Source organism: Mytilus californianus, unplaced genomic scaffold, assembly GCF_021869535.1.
Source record: "Mytilus californianus isolate M0D057914Y unplaced genomic scaffold, xbMytCali1.0.p SCAF_48, whole genome shotgun sequence".
Classification (NCBI taxonomy): domain Eukaryota; kingdom Metazoa; phylum Mollusca; class Bivalvia; order Mytilida; family Mytilidae; genus Mytilus; species Mytilus californianus.
This window is the reverse complement of record NW_026262699.1, coordinates 747,144-771,284: the sequence shown is the minus strand read 5'-3', so window position 1 is coordinate 771,284 and position 24,141 is coordinate 747,144. Positions and strand designations below refer to the sequence as shown.

At 31.9% G+C, this 24,141-nt stretch overlaps 1 protein-coding gene across 1 annotated transcript; it reads right to left on the bottom strand.

Moving 5' to 3' along the window:
• Nucleotides 1-12,343: 12,343 nt before the first annotated feature.
• LOC127700074 (uncharacterized) lies at nt 12,344-19,296 on the bottom strand. The gene is made up of 5 exons (XM_052203541.1): nt 19,168-19,296; nt 18,025-18,201; nt 15,467-15,901; nt 14,357-14,435; nt 12,344-12,886 (listed from the first exon to the last, which is right to left on the bottom strand). The coding sequence occupies exons 1-5, from the start codon at nt 19,187-19,189 to the stop codon at nt 12,517-12,519; spliced, it is 1,083 nt and encodes a 360-aa protein (XP_052059501.1). The 5' UTR covers nt 19,190-19,296; the 3' UTR covers nt 12,344-12,516.
• Between the last annotated feature and the right edge of the window lie 4,845 nt (nt 19,297-24,141).

Sequence of the window (24,141 nt, the reverse complement as noted above, 5' to 3'; positions counted from 1 at the left end):
TTTCATGCAATTTATGGTAACGAAATCCCTGATGTAATAATTTACGAGTGATGAATTGATTACGTTCGTTAAAATCTATGACATCACTACACACACGGGCATAACGAACGAGTTGGGATATTTAAACACCGTATGATGGAGCAAAAGGAACATCGCCGTCTAAAAAAGGAAAATTAACAATAGGGAATGAAAAATCGTCTCTTTTATCGTAAATTTTAGTATCGAGTTCCTTTTTAGAAATTGAAATGTCTAAATCTAGAAAAGGACAACTACTGCTGTTTATGTTAGATTTATTTAAAGTAAGTTCCTTTGGGTAAATTTCGGTAGTATATTTAGAGAACTTTGGATTATTTAACGAACAAATATCATCAAGATAACGGTAGGCATTGTTGAATGTCAAACCAAATGTAACAATGACGTGTCTTTACTGAGTTTGGCCATAAACTGTGATTCATAGCAATACAGGAATAAATCTGCTATTAAAGGGGCGCAATTAGTGCTTATAGGAATACCTACTACCTGTCGATACACTTTATCGCCGAAACGTACATAAATTTTGATTTGGATGGAGAGTTGTCTCCTTGGCACTCATACCACATCTTCTTATATCTATATATGTTGTCCAGGAGGAAATTTAAAGCTTCAATCACATCTTCACATTTCCAGTAAGTGTATAAAAGCATACTTTCCTTTTTCGTTACAGAAAAAGGCTTTAAACGAGTTACAGCAAATAAATTTGCAATGAGATTTATCAAAAGACAATTTCATTAAATATGGAAACTTTTTCTTGATAAGATTGTGTGGAAGTGTAGTGTAGAGAGTAGAAAAATACTAACTGTCAACAGAATTAAAAGGACCATTTAAAGCACGTATTTTATCTAAAATCTCTAACGAATTTTTAACACTCCAAAAATAATTAATACCATTATTTTTATAAACTTTATTACAAAATGTAATAACAAGTTCTTTAATAGTAGTAAGGGAGGTAGTTAGAAGCACTGACAGATTAGTAGTAGAACACTTACTAGACGGGAGTCAAAATTTAAATGGTTGTTTGTGTAGTTTAGGTAACCAGTACATAGTCGGGACTTTCAAATATGTCCACAAGAAGACATGTCATCCTTACTAGAACACATTGTTCTTTAGCAACAGACTAAACTTTGCTCTTACTCCTAATTAATAAAATGTTTTGTTTTTTTGTTTTTTTTTTGCTTGGGGAGACGTAGCAAATACAACATTTAAAGTCTTTAGATTAACTTTCCTAATCAATCAAATGATAAGATGAGAACATAATAAATGGAAAAATGAACAAATTTATCCTTACCTGGATGTAGTGTTGGTTACTTGTTGGTTGTGAGATGTATAGCAGCAAATAGTATATGCATTACTACGGAAATAATAAAATTTTCCCTGTTTACAAAACTTTGATAAAAAATGAATGTGAGCAGTAAACAAATAAAAACACCCGCTGCATACTAACGGACCCGTAAACAGCGCATCCGTTATCACAACGTTTGTGAATACCACGTTGAATTTTAAAGGACATTCCCCGTTAACGTCTCCATTAATTTAACGGGTCCGTTAGTTAACGGATGCTTTGTGAATAATTTCTGTTTTTAACATTAATTTTTCGAGAGCCAACACAGACTAAAACGAAGACAAAATTTAAAGGCAAGATAGTTACCGTCACATTATTTATATCGTACTTCATATTAACGATATAGGAAAATAATACGAATATGTATTGAAATTAAAAATTATTACGGTTGTGGGTTTCTAGTAACAATGCTTTCTACGTATGTTTTATTAAACGATTGTTCACTTCTACCAGTTTATAATTGAAAGCAGTTTTTGTAAGGGACTAGAAAACGAAACTAATATAGTATGCTACTGAATTTGTAATCATATCAAACACAATGGTTTTCTGGCTTGGAAGTTGCCATAAGAATGTTTGGTACTCCTTTTACGGCCTATAAATCTTATTTTATTTTTGAAAAAGTATAACATGTTGTCGGTGTTCTGCCAAGCCCGAGATGCCATCCGTTTTCGCAGATATTTATGTATCAGCCGCTGCGATAATACGTTTTATAAATGTATTTTGATTATATGCAATGTTCCATTTTCACCGCCAAAATGCACTGATTCTAGAATCAAATATAGTGAACTTCCCAATACTAGTACGCTAAATATACAATAAAATTGCACCGAAATTACCACACCAATAAACGGGCTCTTATTTAGATTTATCCATCGCAATTAGTATTGCAATATAACCTTAAACGAGCTAAAACTGTCTAGTTGAACAAAACATTAATCTTTGTTATCTTATTTTAAGTTGTGTGTATACAAGTAGATAGTAAATATTTGTCAATCAAGTGACCATTGAGTGAAAATCATATATATTTCGCTATTTGAATAGCCAAAATCACATCTATGTAAGAAACATTAATACGACTTCATATATTTGTACATTACGCTTATTCTTACGAAAATGATTTATCAAAACCATAATTATTTGTGTTTAAAACAACAATGCAGAAAGATACATTAAATAAACAAAAATAGAAAGAAAAACAAAACTGCTCTTCAAAAATCAATAATGTGTGAAAAAATAGCACGTGCATGTGCATCGTTTCCTATTGACTTTGAGACATTGACTACTGACATTTTGGCCAAACATTTTGAGTATCATATGTGCAAGCAGAACGAAAACGAATATTATTTATTCTTCATTAAAATCCGTATTTGCACACATTTCTGATTTTTAATGTATTTGTTTTCGCTTGTTGATGAGTCGATTCACTATAGGAAGATTTAAAAAAAAAAAGAGGCTAAGACACCAAGAAGACATTCTCGCTGAATAAGTAATCGATTCATAATAGGAAGATATACACAAAAGGCTGAAGACAAAAAGAAGACATTCAAAGCTCATAACTCGAAACTAAACTGACAACACAATGCCAATTAAGTATAATAAGTATCGTCATACATGGTCATAAGTTCGTACCGATTTTAATGTGCATGGTTCTTCCAGCTCAATATTTTGTTCTCTGCAGTGTTTGTGGACTGGAACGTTGTTCTTGCTGATCTCGGTACAGTTTAGTCTGAGATTGTTCTGACGTCTGACGTATTTTTTTTTATCTCCGGGAACAGTCGATATAGAAAATATGGAAAATCGGACACATATTTTGGCCTTCAAGTTTCCGTCTCAAAATAGTAAAAAAATCTATTTTCAAGTATCCAAATCATACATCATTCGAATTCGTTTTAATTTTACAATTTTATTTCTTTTCGGATGTTTCACAATGATCAACCAATCATTATTACGTCCATTTAATCTTTGAAGGGATGAACTCAGTCTTACTACTAGGATGCCTTGGCTCAATAGCTTCCCTAGACTGTAAACAGTAAACCTCTATCGCATACATCATGATAGGAAACGTGAGCTCTATAATATCGTTTCAACAGGGAGTTATATACTTCTTATGCAGGTGATGCTGAAATGTAACTACATAGTTATATATTATCATTTATGTGTTCTAAAGTTTTATTACCAACCTACACTCATTGTCAATTTTTACATTTAAGTAAAAATATTTGTTAGCTTTTACTGAACCTGTGGTATCCCCTATTTCAAGGTTATAATTTGTAGTTGCTCAATTTGATAATTTTCTCGACTGAATTAGTTCAGAAGTACTATTCCGGTTTAAGCTGAGATGCAAATAAAGTTTTAAATATAAGTGATAAAGTACTAGTTGGTAAGCATTATATTTTATTAAACAAACTCTTTAAATTAGTACTTTGGGATATTTATGCGACTGACATAACAGTTAAGGGTGTAAATATTTTCGTGTTTGAAAACTATTGCTATGGTTACTGTACACATGTGCTTAGTTACTGATAATTCATGTTAAAGATATAGATTATTATCTAGAAATTGACAATGATGGTCGGCTGAAAACCAAACTTTACGACAAAAGAAATGATTTCCAATTGTGCTTTTTCAATTTCTATGTAGCAACATTCAAGCAGCGCCTGCATACGGAGTTTATATTTCCCAGTTGATACGATATTCCAGGGCTTGTATTTCTGATCATGATTTTCTTGAATATATTTTTAATTCATTTTCGTCCTTAAAACTACATTCTTTATTCCCCAGAGGTCATTGAGAAAACAACCATCAATCAACTCGAATGCTAATTATCTGATTGATGTTTACCAATTTATTCTTTGAATGCATACGAAGAAAAAGAAGAAGAATTCTCCATTTTAGTGCAACAAATAAATACATGTTTTATAATGCAAAATAATCAGTCAGCCAAATAGGCTTATGATGCACTTTATATAGTTATAGGCTATACTGGATCATGAAAATGATTTTTGAAATCAAAATTTTACTTTTGTTAGTAAAATGAAAGAAAAGGAAAATACATTTACAAACAAATGTTTTAAGATAGGTTTGGTAGTTTCTGCACAATATGTTGATTGATTTTTCAAAATTGAACAGACCATTATAAATTTTGCCACAGTTTTACCCTCATTACTATTTAAGAGTTCTTTAAACTTGTCTTTTCACTGGTGTTAAACTGATAATCGTAACTGGAATTACGACGATCCCAATATGGCGACGGCAGAAATAGGTAAAATCTTTTCAGTCATTTTTCTCAAATGTAGCCCGTTGTTGGCAAGAGTTAGTCAGCTGCAAGGTCTTTCTATACCATTACATCATATTTGAATCGTAACGGTGCACTATAATTGTCTAAGCGCTTAGAAAATTGCCGACGAGTAAATTCGGGATGATAATTGTAACTCGCAAAAATGATAATCGTAATTTCGGTATTAATAAATAAGAAGATAATCGTAACTGGATAGTGTTTGATTGGTATTGACACGAAAAACGTCTATCTAATAGCATATGATGAAAATATGGTGATGAATTAATCACGAAAACGTTTCCACATCTTATGACGTTTCTTTTTGTGCACATATGATTAACAGTTCTAATGTAAACAGCTACATACTAGTATATATCATAAAATTGGAAGGGGAACCAGCTTCAATAAATATGTAAATGGGGAAACACGAACTATGTTAAAATACTGAAAACTCCAGGAACTAGGACCGTCACAAAATATGGGAGAAAATTTTAAAAAATGTCATCATGATCTCTTCATGTTTAGAGTTAAAAAGAAATATTGTTTGGTATTCTATTTAATTACGGACTTGAAAACAAATGTCACACCTTTTTGAATGTGTAAAAAGTTGTATAGCCCATAAATACTATAAAAATGCTTAGCTACTTCATGACCGTCACTGACATTTCAATATCTCAGAAAATAACTATAAATTTTAACAACACCAATTTAGTTTTGCATTCTAATAATATGACATCCTTAAAACGTTTAATGATAATATAAGAGTAGAGAAAAGTTGGAATTCTTTGTGTGTTATGGAGTTAAGCACATGGTGACGTGGAGTTCATTGGCAAACATGGATTTGTGTTCTTTAATAGTTTGGCCAAAAGCCCGAAGATCAAGAAATCAAATTGATGTGGCCTTAAATTACCGTACAAGCTATATTTATTCAAAGAATGACTGCAACTTTAAGAAATCATAGCGCATATTCCGCCATATCAGAAACAAACTGATTCAAGAAATCATAAATACTTGGTATATCAAAAATATGCTGCATACATATGCATGGAAGTTATTGTAGAGAAAAAATATTGAAGGTAACAAAGAACATTTTTGTACTTGCATAATTACCATATACTTAGTACTTTTTATACGACCGCAAAAATTTTTTACGCGGTCTAGTTTCAGGATAATAAATTGCCCCAATTATGTAGGAAGTAGGGGCCAAAAAAGGACAAAAAAGAAGCATTTTTCTAGTTTCCAGACAATAACTTGCGTGTAAGTGTATGGATCTCTCTGAAATTGTACTACAAGGTTCCATACTACAAAGGAAAGGCTGTGATTGAGTTTTCGGGTTATTGCTCCAAGGGGGGTTTCAAAAAGTTGGGGGGGGGGGGGGGATTTTTTTCCCAATTTTTTTAAGGGATTCATATTTTTTTTTCAAAATTTTTAAAATTTCGAATTTTTGAAAAGTTTCACGAAGAAATCTTCAATTGCACAGTATTGGGCAATGGATTTATAAGATCTTTGACCACATTTATTTTGTGTCAGAAACCTATATTATGTCAAAAATTTGATCACAATCCAAATTCAGACAGTATCAAGCTTGAATATTGTGTCCAAATGTGTCCCAACTGTTCAGGGTTCGACCTCTGCGGTCGTATCAGGCTGCGCTCAGCGAAGCATTTTATCTATCAAATGAAAACAAAAATTAGCCTTTCATAATTGTCATGCATTTTTCTGAAGCACAAAATATTTGTTTGATTATCTATTAAAGTCTTTGTAATTAAACCAGTTTCGACCGTGATGATCTACATATTATGCCTTCTGAGGACCAATACACATATATAATATAGTATTTCAAATGCTTCGCAAGACTATACGCGCCATTTAGTTAAGGCTAATAAAACAATAAACACAAGTAACAATAAACACAAGTAACAATAAACACAAGTAACAATAAACACATGGAACAATAAACACAAGGAACAATAAACACGAGGAACAATAAACACAAGGAACAATAAACACAAGGAACAATAAACACAAGTAACAATAAACACAAGTAACAATAAACAATAGTAACAATAAACTGGTAACTATTCTAGATCCTTTACCATCCACCCTGTTTAAAGAAAGTTTAACGTCCTAAAATACATGGGTATTTAATCAAAATATTTGAATTTAATTTTTAAAATCATATAAAATATCAGTGTAAAACAGAACAAAAGTGAATTCACTTGAAAAATATGAACGGCTATTTTAACCGGAATACATTTCACTCCAAAATTAAACTATATGTATTTCTATTGAAATATAAGGAAAAGGGCAAAATGAAAACTCATATCCACCAATCAAAGTATCAACTGTTAAATCCAATAATGCAGTTAAGTAACTGATGGAAAATTTTGTTCATTTCTCGCAGAAATTTAGTATAAACGTTCAGTTTATAGCACCCCCCCCACCCCCCCCCCCCCCCCCCCCCCCTCCATTTCCCTTTTACATAATTTGTGGACCCATCCCCGAATATAAACAACAGGGAACTCAAAACTGACAGCGATCTTATGATAAATGAGGTCTGTATAAGGCACGGGGGAAGGGGTGGTGTCACTTCTGGCGTGCTGCTGAAATTTATAAAAAATATCCCCTTTCATATATTACCGAAGACCAAAAATCTGATCCATGTTATAACTTATATATTTATATAGGAAGTAACCCACAGCCACCCCGTGGTATAGGGAATATTGAGATGGGGAGGTTAGTTTGCCCTTTTTATCGATTTAAAAGTCGATTGGATATATGCAATATTTGAGGCAAAACATATGGCATATTGAAATGTGGTATACGGGACTTTCATTTGAAAGGATTGCACTTTTTGGATATGGGATAATGCTAATACCCTCCCCCCCCTTCCCCACTTTCCAAAAAAAACCCTAAACGCGAAAACAACATTGAAACTTTGAAAGAATTTAAATTATCTATTTACCACAATAACTGACTCGACAGCTGCTTCATTTTCCATATCTTTAACAGGTACATGTATATATTAAAAGGTTATGCATAGTGTTGTCAGTTATAAATCGAGATATATATTCATGTAAGTAAATTTGTTCTTAATATTAACCTGTAAGTTGCTTCATTATTTTTTATTTTGCGCGTTAATGTCATCGTTTAACTGGACACTGCCGTTTTTACACACAAAATACCATTGACAAGCTGGAAGACACGTTTATTATTTTTCAGTTACTATTATCCCATAAAGAAATTACGATTATAAAACAAGAAAAATGCCATCGAATTACGATTATCATCCCGAATATTTGGACGGCAATTGTCTTAGCGCTTAGACAATTATAGTGCACCGTTACGATTCAAATATGATGTAATGGTATAGAAAAACCTTGCAGCTGAGTTACTCTTGACAACAACGGGCTACATCTGAGAAAAATGACTGAAAAGATTTTACCTATTTCTGCCGTCGCCATATTGGGATCGTCGTAATTCCAGTTACGATTATCAGTTTAACACCAGTGCTATGATGAAAGCTTAGGGATATGATACCGAAGATTTCATTAACTCCACTTATATGTGACTAGCCACGAAATTTTCAGGCTTATGGAGGTACCTAGCTTAAAATTGGTTTATTACATATTTACTAAGTACAGACTGAAAGAAAACATCTTGTCAAGTTATTTTGACAAATTCGTTATAATAAAGGACTTACATTTCATTTCGTATTGTGCCATTTGTTGAATTTTAACGCTGACGTCAAGATTTTTTATTCGAATTTGTTTAATCATGAAAGTATTCCATCAGTTTCTTATAAATTTTCAACCGCGTTTTGTACACTATTTCAAAGGAGTATAGAAAAAAATGAAATTATCATTTTATTTTTGCGTAGTTATGACCTCACCTTTTCAGTACTTACCAGATAATACGCATGTCTTTGTTCTTTGTCTTTAAATAAATGGTCTAGTTAAATGATGCATGACTTTTGGTTTTCTGTCTCTTTTGCTTGCTGTTTGATTGATGCCTCACGTTTCAGATTATTAATACTCGTATAAAATTTGAAAAAAAAAGCATGCATCGCAAGGTCTTACCATGGAAGTATTCTATAATACTTCCATGGTCTTACTGACATTTCAGAAAATGGACTCAAAACAGTGACAATAAAGTCAAAATGGGATTTCCAAAATTGCAATAGAAATAAAATAAAATATAAAAACTTAGTAGTGATCATTTTTATGAGCATTGTTGTTTGACCTTGTTAGTTATATCCATTGTCATTTTCTTAAAATTTTTATCATAAAAAAAACCTACTAGTAGGTATTATTGTAATCTTGCATATGGATCCAACGCCTATTGTCGGAAAGGACCGGTCTATCAAAAGTGCGGATCATTTTAATTATTTAAGTAACTAAATTAAGTAAGTTATCATGCCTTTTAATTTCCTGTACGCGTTCAATATGTTCAATTGCCACGTTAGCTTTTATTTTCCTTTGACTATACCTAAATATGTTGATGATGTAGATTCTGAAATTATGCACCATGCCCCAGAACAGCATAAATATCATGGTATACAAAATGACACAATTAATGTGATATTGTCTTAATGGTGAAAGGTATTTAAAAACGCTTCAAACAGCTAACATTTTTCAACAACTTAATATACGCACACGCGTATGAAATAATTTATCAACATGTATATAGATTTAATCGAGTAAATGGTGTTTCCAATGAAGAAAACCCACTACACCTCCCTCCCCTTTTTGGTCTTTTATTGAACATGTATCATTTTTGGTGGTATCTCTGCATGGGATTTGGTACATTAAAATGTTCATCTTTTTTAATAACATTTTTTGCCCGAACCAATTTAAGACAAAGATATCGTTTATGTTTGATTAATTGAATGCCCCTAACAAACAATAGATTTTCATCCAAATGAAAAAAATCACAGTTCCTCTTACATGTTAGTATCAAAAAGAATTAATATGGTAATCAATAGTATATCAAGGATAAGAAACTAAAGTGTATGCAGAGGTAAATTTTTAAATTACTAGAACACTACCGCGACATCGCTGGTCCGTGACTGAATCAAAGTAACTACGCCTTATTTTCAGCCTGGATTTTGAGAATTCGTATTGTCATTTGATAAAGTCATGCTGATTATAAGGTGCACAGTTTTCTCTGCTTTCAAAATCGTTCTGTTTGAATCCGTTCGGGTTTCTTACTACAACCGGAAACTACTTGTAGATATATTTTTTTGGTCAATGATTGAATTTAATAGTGTCAATCCCTGTATAATGACGAAGTTCAGGTGTGATTATGACCCGTGTATAAAGCAAATCTCAAATACACCGTTTGGTGGTGCGCCTGACAGAGGCGAAACGTACATATTAGGTAACATGTAAAAGGTACTATTGGTATCGGTATCGGATTCGACCCGGAACTTGTTTATCATTATAATATTAATTATGTGGAAAACAAAAAGGCTTGGAATGGTGTAATTTTTTATCAACACCATTGTCCTATATAAGTTATATATAAAGTTGAATTCTTTGATTCTTCGTTTTTACGTCATGTCGGCTAACAAATTGGACCTCGTTATTTTAGTACATGTAGTATAGATTATATCCAATCATACATGTGCGATCCATATCGGTTATTTTGTGGAAGCGAAACCATATCGGTTATTTTGTGGAAGCGAACCCACATTCAGTGCTGCGGGAGAATGTGTGTTAAGTACGTTAATAAGATAAGAGTAAAGACTTGTAGGCTTTAAATAAGAATAATTAGTTTCGATCGGAAGACACACTCAAGTACTTCTCTGGAGCAAATAAAAACTACGACTCAGCGTATATATCTAGCACAAAACAAAGGTGTGCATGTACAACACATTAACGTGTACTAGTACTTGTCATGAATACCCATGCAATATTTGGCGCTAGACATATAATAACATAACTTACCAACTACTTTATTTTATTGTATAAAAACAATAAATTTTCATTCCAGTTGGTGAAATTAATGAAATTTAATACCTAATCATAAAAATAGTTATTTATGAAATAAATAAAGAAAAAATAGAGTATAAGATAAGATAAGGAAAAAAACATAAATCAGGCTGTTGGTTTTCTCGTTGGAATTGTTTTACATTTGTCATTTCGGTGCCTTATTTAGCTGACTATGCGGTATGGATTTCGCTCATAGTTGAAGGCCGAACGTAGACATAATTTATAGTTGTAACTTCTATGTTATTTGGTCTCTGGTGCGGAGTTGTCTCATTGGCAATCATACTACATCTTCTAATTTTTATATTGTATCTTATTCGAATACAATAGCCTTGGTAATAATAAGGTTGAATATAGGAAGTGTGTATAACTGTAAACTTATATTTTTTTCTTCATATGCTACGCATATAGTGAATATATTGAGAGTAAAGTATGTCACTAATAGGGATCTGATTGACAAAAGAGAAATATTTCCATATACAATTAACTTTCGTGATATATGAATGCTTGGAATGCGGCTTGAAAAGAAACAAATCAATTAACGTCAGAACTGCTGAAGTTGTGTAAACCATTTCTTCAAATATATATATGATCAAAAGCATATATTTTGGAAAAGGGGATATGAATAACGGGTCACTAAACTACATAATTAAGACATTCACTCATCAAGGTAAGGTGGGAACTCAATACATGATTTTTTTTACTAGTTGTTATTTGCTTTAAACTAGCTGTCAGTAACTGCGAGTACTCTCAGATCTGTATGTAGTGTCTTTTTGTTGTGTGGATGTCCAAAGTCAGGAGCCTGTAGTTCAGTGGTTATCGTTGGTTCATGTCTGTCATATTTGTTTTTCGTAAATTGTTTTGTTATAAATTAGGCCGTTAGTTTTCTCAATTGAATTGTTTCATATTTTTCATGTCGGGGCCTTTTATAGCCGACCATACGATATGGGTTTTTCTCATTGTTGAAGGCCATACGGTTGCCTAAAATTGCTTACATCCACTTCATTTGAACTTTGGTGGATAGTTGTCTCATTGGCTATCATACCACATCTCTTTTTTTTATATCAAAGAGTTTAACACAATAATCACAATGGACCATTTCCTAAGTTTCTGAAAATGTTCACCGTATATAACTGAAGAAAAAAAGACCCTTCGTTAGAGTTCTTGTTTTTAAACAGTTAATCAATTAGGAATAGCTACAAGATTTATACAATTGCATATGCAATTTTTGTAACATTTTTTTCTTTCTCGAAGATACATGTTTTGTTATCAGTTGTCTCAAGTAATTATAAATTAATAAAATGTAATTCCAATATAATCATTTTAACAAAAGCTTCTTAATTTTGCAGTATGCATGGCCTTTAAAATAAAAACCTAGTGGAGTACGAATATTGAAATAATATCTTGTAAAATTTCAATATTTTGGATTTAATTTGATTTAAGTAATTGTCTGCCTATATACGCCAGCGACAAATATCACATGGATGGTGTAATATTAACTCGTTGAATATGATGGAAGATTAACACAAACAATAGAACAAAAATGGAATAATATAGTATAATAGTATAATTGGTTGTTTTTGAATAAATGGTTATAAGAAAATTTATAATGTGCTTATGATAAGAATACGGAAGAAAAAACGCTTTATTAAAATTTTACGTTTTAAAACCAGAGATGGAGTAAATATATGTAAAAAAAACATTAGCAAAAAACTTGAAATGATATTTCATAATTGATCTTTAAAAGCATACATAAACTCAATTCATTATAGAAATGAACTCGTATGTCCCAATACATAATTTGACCGTAACGTTATTGGTTAACGGCGTTTTTCTCACAATGACGTTAAATCTCCATAAGCCTGGAAATTTCATGGCGGGTCACGCATGTCTTTAATCTCGTGGAATTCATCTTCAACATGACTGTAATCTTTATTAATATCAACTACAACTACGTTTGGTTCCATCTTAGTTCCAGTAACATGATCATAGTTATTTTCCTCTTCACCTGCATTCGCAATACTGCGCATGGTGTCATAGTTTTCTGTTGGATTGTGGGTCTGACTAAGTCGACAATGATCCATGTGGTCGTATGTATCGTCGGATGCAGCTGGTTGAGATCTATGGCTTGACGTGCTTTTTTCACGTCTAACGGTCGGCTTGTTTACTTGTGCATAAACTACTTCTTTTCCGACCATCGCCAATGATTCGTTTGATGTTTCAACTTGGTTATTTCTCTTTCTAAAAAAATAAAATGTAAAATTAAAGGTTATATAAGACGACAGTCACGTTTTAAAATAAACTATATATTCATCTCATTATTTTTATATTTACGCGACTGACGGTTGTCACTTAATATTGCAAAAGAAAACTACAAAAGAGCAACAAAAATATAAAACATTTTAACAGACATTTCAACCTCCAATATCATTTGAAATTCAAGAAAATAAATATTCTACTATACTCATTCACAATGAATATATCTGACTTTTGTTTAAAAATGAAAACAAATTATCCGTACGGGAAAATTGTAAACCATGTAATTAAAGAATAAACGTTGGTCCATGGCATACATGTATATACAAAAAGGCAATGCCAATGCGACAACTTTTCACAAGAGATCAAATAAAGACGGTAGTAACTATACGACAGCTTATGGATTCCAACAATGAGCAGAACCCATACCGCATAACAAGCTATAAAAGGCCCCAAAAATACAAAATGTTAAACAATTTAAACAAAAAAATTGTTGGCTTGATTTATAAACAAAACAATAAACGAAAATCAAATATTATATACAGCAAGAAACGACAACCACTGAATTACAGGCTCTCTACTTGGGTAAGGCACATACAGACTCTGGCGCTGTTAAACATGTTTGCGCACGCCACACTATCCCTTTAACCTTTCACAAACTAGCATAAACACTTAAGACACAGAGAACCGATCTGATAGTTGTATAAATATTATAAATCGAAGACTTAAAAATCAATGAGTACACATCCAATGGAATTAGTATTAGACGTCATAATCGATTATAAACTATCAAAATAGGATAACGTTCTCTTGGTATATCCATTGAAGAAAATCAACAACATAACATACATTTATGAGCATGTGATTTGTTTTTATCAGGTAGAGGGCATAATACATTTTATTTTATCATGCCCGGTATATCACGTAATATATAAATATAAAAAAAAAATACTATTGGAATAAGGCATCAATGTATAACTCATTTCAAATACGCTTGTTATTCAATTCATAAGTTTATGCAACGGATATATTTATGCATTTACTGCTTTGGAACTGAGAAATACTGTTTCTGAAACAAAACACTTACTGAAACTTTTATTTGAATTCGATCTCGAACTATAAATCGATTGCATACCCCATTCATTATTAATTGGTTAAAGTTGTAACTTTGCAGTTTGCTATTTACTGTATTTATTCGTAGTTCTGTCCCTCTTGCCAAGACAATGTACTAGATACAGTGACATTATATTTGCTACCATGCACCCGTTTCATCACCGTCATACAGAAGAAAACGAAATATGCATAGGATTACGTTATCGTATTGTATATGTATTATACATGAAGTTGTCAAGAGTATACGTACCGTCGATAAAGAATTTCATTGAATCGGTACAAATGAACATGGTTTAATATAGTTTATTAATGACTAATAAATATAAAGAAAAATCACTTTACCTTCTGCACTTAACGACTGTTACCAATACAACGATGACCATCAGAATTGTTGCAGCTATTATGGCAAGTATTACTATTGCTGTAAAAAAAAACGTTTTATATAAGATAATTAGTAGACCGTAATTTAGCTATGTCGTTATAACTAGTCACTAAGTCGTTAAAACAAGTAACTAAGTCTTGATAACGAGTTATCTTTGTCAATAAAACGAGTTTGCTCAGTCTTTATAACGACTTAGCGAAGAAGTTATAACTAGTTTCTAAGTTGTAATAACGACTTAAAGTTTACCTACACCCTGACCCTTACCGGCTTCCATACATACTTGTGCTGGATTTCAAGATTTTGTTTGGAATAGAACCCATATCTACAAATCCACAGACTTTATAGTTTTGCCAACTGTTCGATTATACTACTACAAAGTTTAACTTATTTGCGTATACTTTTATATTTTTTTTTAAATTTCGAAATAATTGGTAATTCATGTGTTAGCTTGAATCTACAGTTAAAAAATCCTAAAGCAATGTTAAGAAATATAAAATACCTATACTGATATCTTAGTCTTAGATACATGATTTTTTTATTAGTTGCTTTTGGCTTTTAACTAGCTTCCGGTAACTGCGAGTACGCTGTGATATGTACTTTGTGTCTTTTTTGTTGTGAGGGATGTATAAATACCCTGCCACATCTGATCTGTGTTTTTGTTGGATGTTTTTCTGCCTTTTATCGATCTGATGAGTTAAGCCCTTTAACTGATTTTTTAAGTTTGTTCTTATATGGTGCAAAACCACCAGTGTCCAAGGTTAGGGGAGGGTTGAGCGCTCACAACATGTTTAAACCTACCATATAGTTCAGTAATTGTCGTTGGCTCATGTCTGTCATATTTGTTTTTTGTAAATTGTTTTGTTATAAATTAAGTCGTTAGTTTTTTCAATTTAATTGTTTTCATAATTTTCATTTCGGGACCTTTTATAGCTGACTCTACGGTATGGGTTTTTCATTATTGAAAATTAAATTGCTTAAACCCACTTCATTTGAACTTTGGTGGATAGTTATTTCATTGGCAATCATACCACATCTACTTATTTTTATATACTTAGTTATCTTTTCATTACCTGAAACACCATCATAACCCGGTAAATCTGAAGAGGGAGATTCTAAAAGCACTGGAGATGTAGTTTCCTGAAATTCCGGAGTATGAGAAGTAGTTTCTTGTTTAACTTTAGATATTCCGGAAGTTTCCTGTAGAGCTTGAGATGTAGACTTAAGTTGAAATGGAAATGTACTCCTTTGTGAAGTGGAGTACGTAGATAGTGTTAGACCTTGAACTGTTTTACTTTGTAGGGATGGAGCTGTTTTTTCAAGTCTACGAGAAAATAAAGTAACCGTTGACGTTGTAGAAGACGTTCTTGAAGGTACATTCGTTGACGTCTTTCGAACTTCAATACAAATCCCGGGAAGCTTTTCTCTACATCTAAGGATAATTTTTTTTACATCACCATTTTGCTTTCTTCTGGCAGCTACACAAAATTCAGGATATCCTGCTGCATCTAAGAATTATAATCAAATATACTTGTGGAATTATATGGCATCAATAACAAGTCCAGGATATACAAGAGAGGATAGACCGGATTTTTACATCTTGTTAATATGTATAAACTTCTTCTAGTACTACTGTAACGATATCAATAACAAGGCAAGCATGTAAAAAGAGGAATGACTCGAAATATTTGAAATAGAAATGAAGCTTTCTAAGTGACTATTTAGTCAATTCCTATTTGTTAAAGGAACACGCAGAAGTCCGTTAAAACTAAAACTGGTGGAGAGCCTTTACAAACCACATATTCGGTATTGGTTTTCTCATTGTTAAATGCCAAACGGCGACCTTAAAATTGCTTACATCAACGTCTATTGGTCTGTGGTTAATAGTTATCTCATTGGCAATCATGCCACATCTCCTCATAATTTTGTTTTATATTCATAATGCTACATTAACAAAGGAATACACTGTAAGAGAAAGAGCATATTAAAAAAATTACGTCAGGTCAAAAATTTTGTTTTAATTTGCCCAGTGTGGCAGATAAGATTGTAAAAATATTAAAGAAAACGACTAAAGCTCAATTCAGCATGATAATTACAAAGTTCAAATATATATTTTTGTCTCGCCTTGAACAAATCGAAAAAGCGAGTTTGGCGTTTGTTTCCCTTCGGCGCAGGTGTCAACAATGTTTACGTTTGTGATCAGATCAGTTCATGGGGAACCTCTAATGGTAGATCAATTATATTTGGTCTAAAGTTGTTTATGAATTTGCACATCTTAATTCCATTTAGATTGTTTGGCTCCGCTCCCTCAGTCATGGTATACTGACTTTGAAACATTTGTCTAGTTTACATCTATTACTTTGGGATTTGTTCACTTTAAGGGGAACCACTAGTAGTAGGTCAATGATATTTAGTATATTTCGGCACATCTCATTTTCATGGATACTATATTGCCCCGCCCTGTTAGTCATGGTCTTCGGATTTTAAATGTTTTGCATAGTTTACAGGTCAAAGTTTGTGATTAAAATGAACTGATAATCTTTGGAATTCAGTTGAATTAGCACTTGCAAGTCTCATGTCCATGGACATTATATGTCCCATCTCCCTAATCATGGTTCGGTAACTGTGACACTTTTGCTTGTTTACATACATGTATGAAAGTTTGTGTTTAAATGGAACCTCTAAGGATAAGTCAATTATATTTCATATGGAGTGTTATAAGTTTGGCATTTCTCATTTGGTGAATATTTGGCACTGAACCTTTAGCATGTTTAGCCATGGTTCCAATTTCTATACAGATTTTGTGGCGGTCATCATTAACTGCACATATGCTATTTTCAAAAGTTTACGAAATACTACAATAGCATCAGTCATGCATGATATTAATTGAGCATTAGAAAAAAACTGTTCAAAAATAGGAAAGACACTGGTTTCATTAAAATTCCTTTAAATCATTAAACGCTGGAGGTTACGTAACTTTCAATTATAAAATGTAGTCTGCGGAAGAAAGTTGTTTCCATGGTTTTTCCGTATGATTGAATTTGTAACCCGCTTTAACATCTATCTCAGATTTTTTAATATATATATATATATATTATTAAATTACATTACTATGTAGAACTCTGGCATTAAAATACGTGTTTACGCAAAATATAATTTAATTCTGGTCGATCAAAGTGTGGTTGTTTTTTAACTGGTCTTCCATTGTGATCATCTAATTTTGAAAATTAAAGTAGTCAATGTAGGCTTTTTAACATTTTCATTTTTTTTAGGTGGACTAGTATTTAAAATCTGGAATATTTTTATAACATTTTTGAAAATAACACCGGGTCATCATATTATAAGATAAAAGTTCAACACAACTTAACTTTGTTCATGGTAAAAAATTTTCATATGACTTTACTATTATCCTATTAAACCACGTGACAACACTCGATAAAACTACATCCAATCAATATCAAGCACTTGAAACTCGCACGATGCTACCCTGGCAACACGTGAAGAATAGTTTCATTTTATGGTGTAATTTAATCATGAACATACCATGCAGTACCCTGAACCCTGCGAAGGGAAAAAGCATAGTATCTAACAAGATGCAAAAGTAAAATGTATACTTCCTTCATTTGCTTACCTATCATTCTTTTCCATCGCCTTGTATTAGAAAGCCAAAATTGTCCATGCAAATTGATTTTATTCTGTTGGCCTCCTAATGTTCTATAGCTAGCTAGATTATTGGGTTGGCAGATACTAAAGGCGTCATTCCAATTAGATCTTGTTGCATTCCCTTTGTGGAAGATATCGTTTACAGCTGAAAATGTTTTCATTGAACAATTAATATAAATTGTGTACAACGTATTCACTGACAGCATTTGATTTCCTGCGTTAATCCCTTTCTTTGCGTATTTATATGTAAGTACTTACGACAAAAGGTCATATTACGTAAAGTGCAGAAACAGATGAGTTGTAACTTATATTGAGTCACCATAAAATGAAGATTAAATGAATTTTTAATGTCTATAATCGACTTTTCTTTTTACTTTCTCTAAAAATGTTTGTCATCTATGTTTTAAGGAAGTTCGATACTCTTGGTTTTCACTTTTAGTCAGATATTCGGAATCCTCTTGTTTTATCCATGTAGTGCCAGTACAAATTTTGCCCGCTGACCCATACATTTCTTTTCATAATTTCATTACATTTAGTTTAAAAAGCCATTTATGAAAATCTTATAAAATTCTTGTTATTTTTCAAAGTTTTTGAAAGAAAAAAGGTGCCAATGTTAAATTTATGAAAATATGGAAAAATCAAGAGAGAATAATTTTCCGTTAAATTTTCAATTGATTTTATCATCAAAAACAGGACACGGACCTTTCATTTTTTCCCCCGCTTTTTAAATTCTATTATTTATACACTATCAATGTATAACAGTCTTTTGAAAAAGCTTTTTATTTTGAAACATAGGAGCGAACATCCTTAAGTAAGATAATAATGCCTTTGAAAATGTCTGGTTATTCACATATTATTTAGCCACTAATGGTACTGCTGATTTTTGTAAGAAACAAAAAACTTTACCATGAAATTGAAACAAAAGAGTCTAGGCTGAATAAAGATTAGTCAAAGAAAGTTATGTTGCGAAATAACATTCGTACACGTACACACACACACATACATCAATAAAGAGTGATGTTGTTCGAATGTTAGGTCAACGTAATCATGTGATTAGAAACAAAACGAAGAATGAAAAATAAGCATACAGTATGTACATAAAGGAACTTACAATCGAAACACATCGGGTACATTTGTGTTGAACAATTTGCTGCCTTGAATATCCAAAGTTTGTTATCATATGCCAAACAGTTTCCGATGGAACCATCTATGTATTGTATATTTATATCGTTGTGATCAATTTTTTCTGAAGCATATGACAATAACATATTATCAATTGAATATTTACCCTTTGTTGAAATTTAAACTTTATTCTACGGAGTTAATCGAATCGGTATGGCATTTAAGGTGGGTAAAACAGAATAGAGACTAGAAACGAGGAATGTGTCAAAGATACCACAACAAGAACAAAAAAACAGAATTCAGAAAACAACCCAAGCCTTTGTATACTTAATAATAAAGCACATACATATATATGTATGAGTGAAAAGATAAGGTTGGAAAACGTCATTGATTAAAAGATTGAAAATTGCCGGAAAATTCTATATCAGAATTCTGTAGATTCAGCTTAAAAAAATCTAACTAGGTGATCTTTAGACACGAGTAAAACAATTTGGTCTGAACAGTTCTTATAAGACTGAACAATAAATCAGTATGTCATTTTCAGTTTTACAGTCAATTTTAGGCCTATCCACTACGGTAGACTGTTCAGACAATTCGCTTGCAGTCAATTACGATATAATCAGTCTATGTCCAGAGTTTTCAGAAATTGTTATTTACCTGTGCACATCAACATCAAACTGAATTGTTTGAAAAGTTACTGATCATGCAGTCCTGAATGGACTGCAAGCGAATTGTCTGAACAGTACTGAATTTACTGCAGTTGATAAGTCTGCAAATTGACTGAAAGACTTAGCACGACTGAGTAGTATGTGGGTCAGACTTATTAGTGACATGTCTTCTGTGATTGTATGTAATTGTGTTGCTGCGTGGTGTATCCCCCTTCACTTTTTATTTATATTTGAAATAAAAAATACTAGTCCACATTCATAGACCTAAGTGTTTGATCATTGTAATTTTTTCCGATATTCCTTTAGGACAAGATAAATAACGGATGAATGCTTTTTATTAGTGTCGTCAAATCGAACAGTTTTGCCTAACCAGTTACTCGGATAATCTTTCGATCGATTAACCGGTTAATCGGTAGTTTAGTTGATGTACAAAGGCCTTATCTATATTGCCCTACACATGTAAATTTTTATGATACGATAAATTCAAGTTTATATATCCTTGGGAATTATAAGGCTAGGCTTTGAGCATTCCTGGTGAATTTTACTTTTAAACCTTTTTAATCCAATTCTACCGTATCTACCTATGAAGTTTGTAATCACTTCGGATTGAGAAAAGAAAATCTTCAGTCTTGATCTCGTCGAATTGACAATGTCTGATAAATAAAGGCAACAGTAGAATACCGGTGTTCAAAAGTCACAAATCGATTGAGAGAAAATAAATCCGGGTCACAAACCAAAATCGAGGGACACACGTCATCCACAAGGGGAAAACAAATGAACAACAGGAACACCGAAGTGCAACAGAAACAAACGCCAACACACATAGAAACGAACAATTTGATAACAACTGCCACATTCCTGACTTGGCACCGGACATTTTAAAAAAAATGATGGATTGAACCTCGTTTCATGGCATGCCAAACTCCCCGCTTTATGACAATGTTACAAAATATTGTTAAAAAAAAAACGTGACAGAAATACAGCACAATCTAACGCACGAACATTCACATCAAAGAAACGCACAAACAATTAATATAATAGTCGACACAACATGCAAACAACAGAACAACAACGAACATATTCCATCAACGAAAAACATCATAGGATATCAAAAACAGTGATGCGCTTACGTAATAAACATGCAATCTTGAACACTATACAATTATTTTCACAATATTCGTCCAAACATTTTACATGCCAATGATGGTATGGAAAGCCAATTTTATAATTATTTAGACTACAAATGATAAGACATAACAGATTATCCAACCGAAACCATAACAGAAACATCAACATAAATCCATTAATGTTGGATGTACAAAACACCGAGACACGCCACACAGCAATGCAAATTCACTTTCAGTATAACAGGTATATTCGGGAATATGACAATGATGGTATTGAAATGCAATTTTATAATTATTTGGACAACAAACGATACGACATGACACATTATTCAACAGAAATCATAACAAAACATCAAAAATGAATACATGAATGTTAGATATACAAAATACCGAGACACGTCGAATAGCAATGTTAATTCACTCTCGGTATAACGGTCATATTCGGGAATACCGAATAACCGTTGATTGTTTCCAATCTGTCTGGTATCTCAAAAAAAAATGTGGAGTGTTTCAATTTGAGATGATTAAGCGTGTTACGCGTACTACCAAATACACGTTAATTCCATTCACATGATTTGCATTTCACTATTTTTGAGTCTGCATTTCGTTTAAGGAATGACAAAATCTTGGACGATGGAGGTGGCATATTTACATGTAGGTCTTCGCAATATTAATTAAAAAATGAAATAATTAAGTAAATCGTAAAATGTAATAAGCTTACAACTGTTCAAAATGCATGTATGCTCATTATGTTTACTTTAGATTTTCCTGAGCCGATCGACAAGTTGTTTTTGTGCTAATTAATTTTGTAAAATTAGGTTAATAATAGCAATCAAAATACTGGACAACTGACCTGTAATATTAATTACCACGATAATCATTTTAAAATTAAAGATTTTTTTTCAATAATTTCAATACACATTTATATCAATTCTATTAAAATTGAAAAAAAAGTTCAGGTTAACCGGTTAGCGTTTTTGGTATTTGATATTCTGTCCTTCCAACGATTGACCGGTTAATCGTTGACAGCACCAGTTTTTATATAAATATTTTTCCAATTTTCAATTCTTCTTCAGTCTTTCTAGGGCAACACCTTCCTTTAGTTCAATGTATATGCTAAAAATGCAGTTCATAATTCCATTTCTAATTAAAAAGAAATGTATAAGGGTCAGCAGAGACTGAACTTAAAACACATTTACAAAGCATAATATTTCTCGTAGGTCAAAACTTGATTAAATCAGCCTGTTTTCTTTAGCCAAAAACGAATGTCATAATTTCCCCAATCTTTTGTATAAGAATCATTTAGTAACTCTAATTTAAGCACATTATCATCGATATACAGTTGTAAGTAAACAATTGAAATATGTAATGGAATTTTAAAATCTATCTAGATATGTTAAATTTATCGATGATTAATTTTTACCGACAAGGAATCATTAAAACCGAATTTTTAAAATGACAAGAAAAGAAAAAAATAACTCCAATTATGCTACCTAATTTGTGATCACATCAAATCCGTTTACATTGATGTTTTAATGGAGCAAATTTATTCAATACCCAAAAGAAATTCTTTCTATTTATGTTAAGACTTCAACAGTCGATTAGGTAATTTTTACCGATTTCATTCAGGTAAGACCAACTTAGTGAGCGTAATATTACCGATTTTACAGTCAACAGATATGGTGAAATATTTAGTGAATTTTTATCAACCGTGAATTGTTGTGTTTTAAATGGGCGATATACTACCCATAATGATTTCACATATGTTTCTACTAAATGATCATCAGTTGTCGATTACTGTGTTGTTCCATATGAAAGTTTGTGTCATTATAAGAATTTCAAGTTTTTAAGTTATAAGAGCAAGTGTTTTATGTAATAAAAGTGCTCGGCCAGGTTCTTTTGGTCCAAATCATATACCTGGTCATTCTGTATAATGTTGGGAATTCGAAACTAATTTTGATATGATAAATGAAGTTAATTCTATTATTTTATCACATAATGTTCCCAATAACATGAGCCAACAAAAGAATACATATGTTTCATATGATGTGAAAAATATCCCAAATGATTAGATGACAAATAATGATATATTGAAAATTAATATGAGTATAAATACTATGTACAGTGTTCTAAAGGGAGACAATTTGAAGTTGATAAATTGTATGATAATTTTGTTGAAATTTTACATTCTGAAATGAACAATAAATTAGAATCTAAGGTCAAAGTTCTGAACAGTACAAACAATCGAAAAAGACGAATTAAAAAACCATGGTGGAATGACAATCTAATAAATAAGTGGAACAATGTTTGCACGGCAGAAAATGACTATGTAACTTGTAAACAGGGTACCTTAAAACAACAATTACGTAAACACTTTATTGATAAGCGCAAAGACTTTGACAGGCTTACACAAAAATATAAGCGTCAATATTGGTACCGCTGCAAGGAAGAGCTAGTTAATTTTAATGACAATGATCCAAAACAGTTTTGGCGTAGAATAGGTCAAATTGGTATAGGTAACGAGAGACAGATGTATATTCCGAATGAAGTTACTTTCGAACTATAACTAACAATTAGGAACTATTTTAAGTAAATGGAAAAACAGTTTTCACAGTTTATTGAACCCAAATGTAAATGCAGAGTGTAATAAGGTTGAAAATTGTAATATTAAAGAAAACATTATTTGTATTGATTTAGATAAAGAAATTACCATTGATGAGGTTCATAAAGTTGTAATGAATGAAAAAATTGTAAAAGTGCAGGTATTGACCTTATTCAAGCTGAGTTATGCAAGAATATTTCTATTATTCTATTTTACATAAATTATTAACTTATGTTTCAGTTCTGGTAATGTACCTAATATAATGGAATAAGGGAATCATAACCCCAATACCAAAATGTTCTACATCAGATCCTAGAGATCCTTTATCTTATAGGGGTATAACTCTAGCTCATTTTGCATACAAGATGTAGTGTAGTATTTTAAATGAAAGATTAGTCAAATGGTTAGATGAAAGGGAGATAGTTAACGATGACCAAAATTGTTTTATGAAAGGCAGAAGTACAATTGATCATATAAGCACTATAACATCAATAATAGAAACCAGGCAAAAATGTAAGTTATCAACATATGTAGCTTTTATAGACTTCAAGAAGGCGTATGACTCA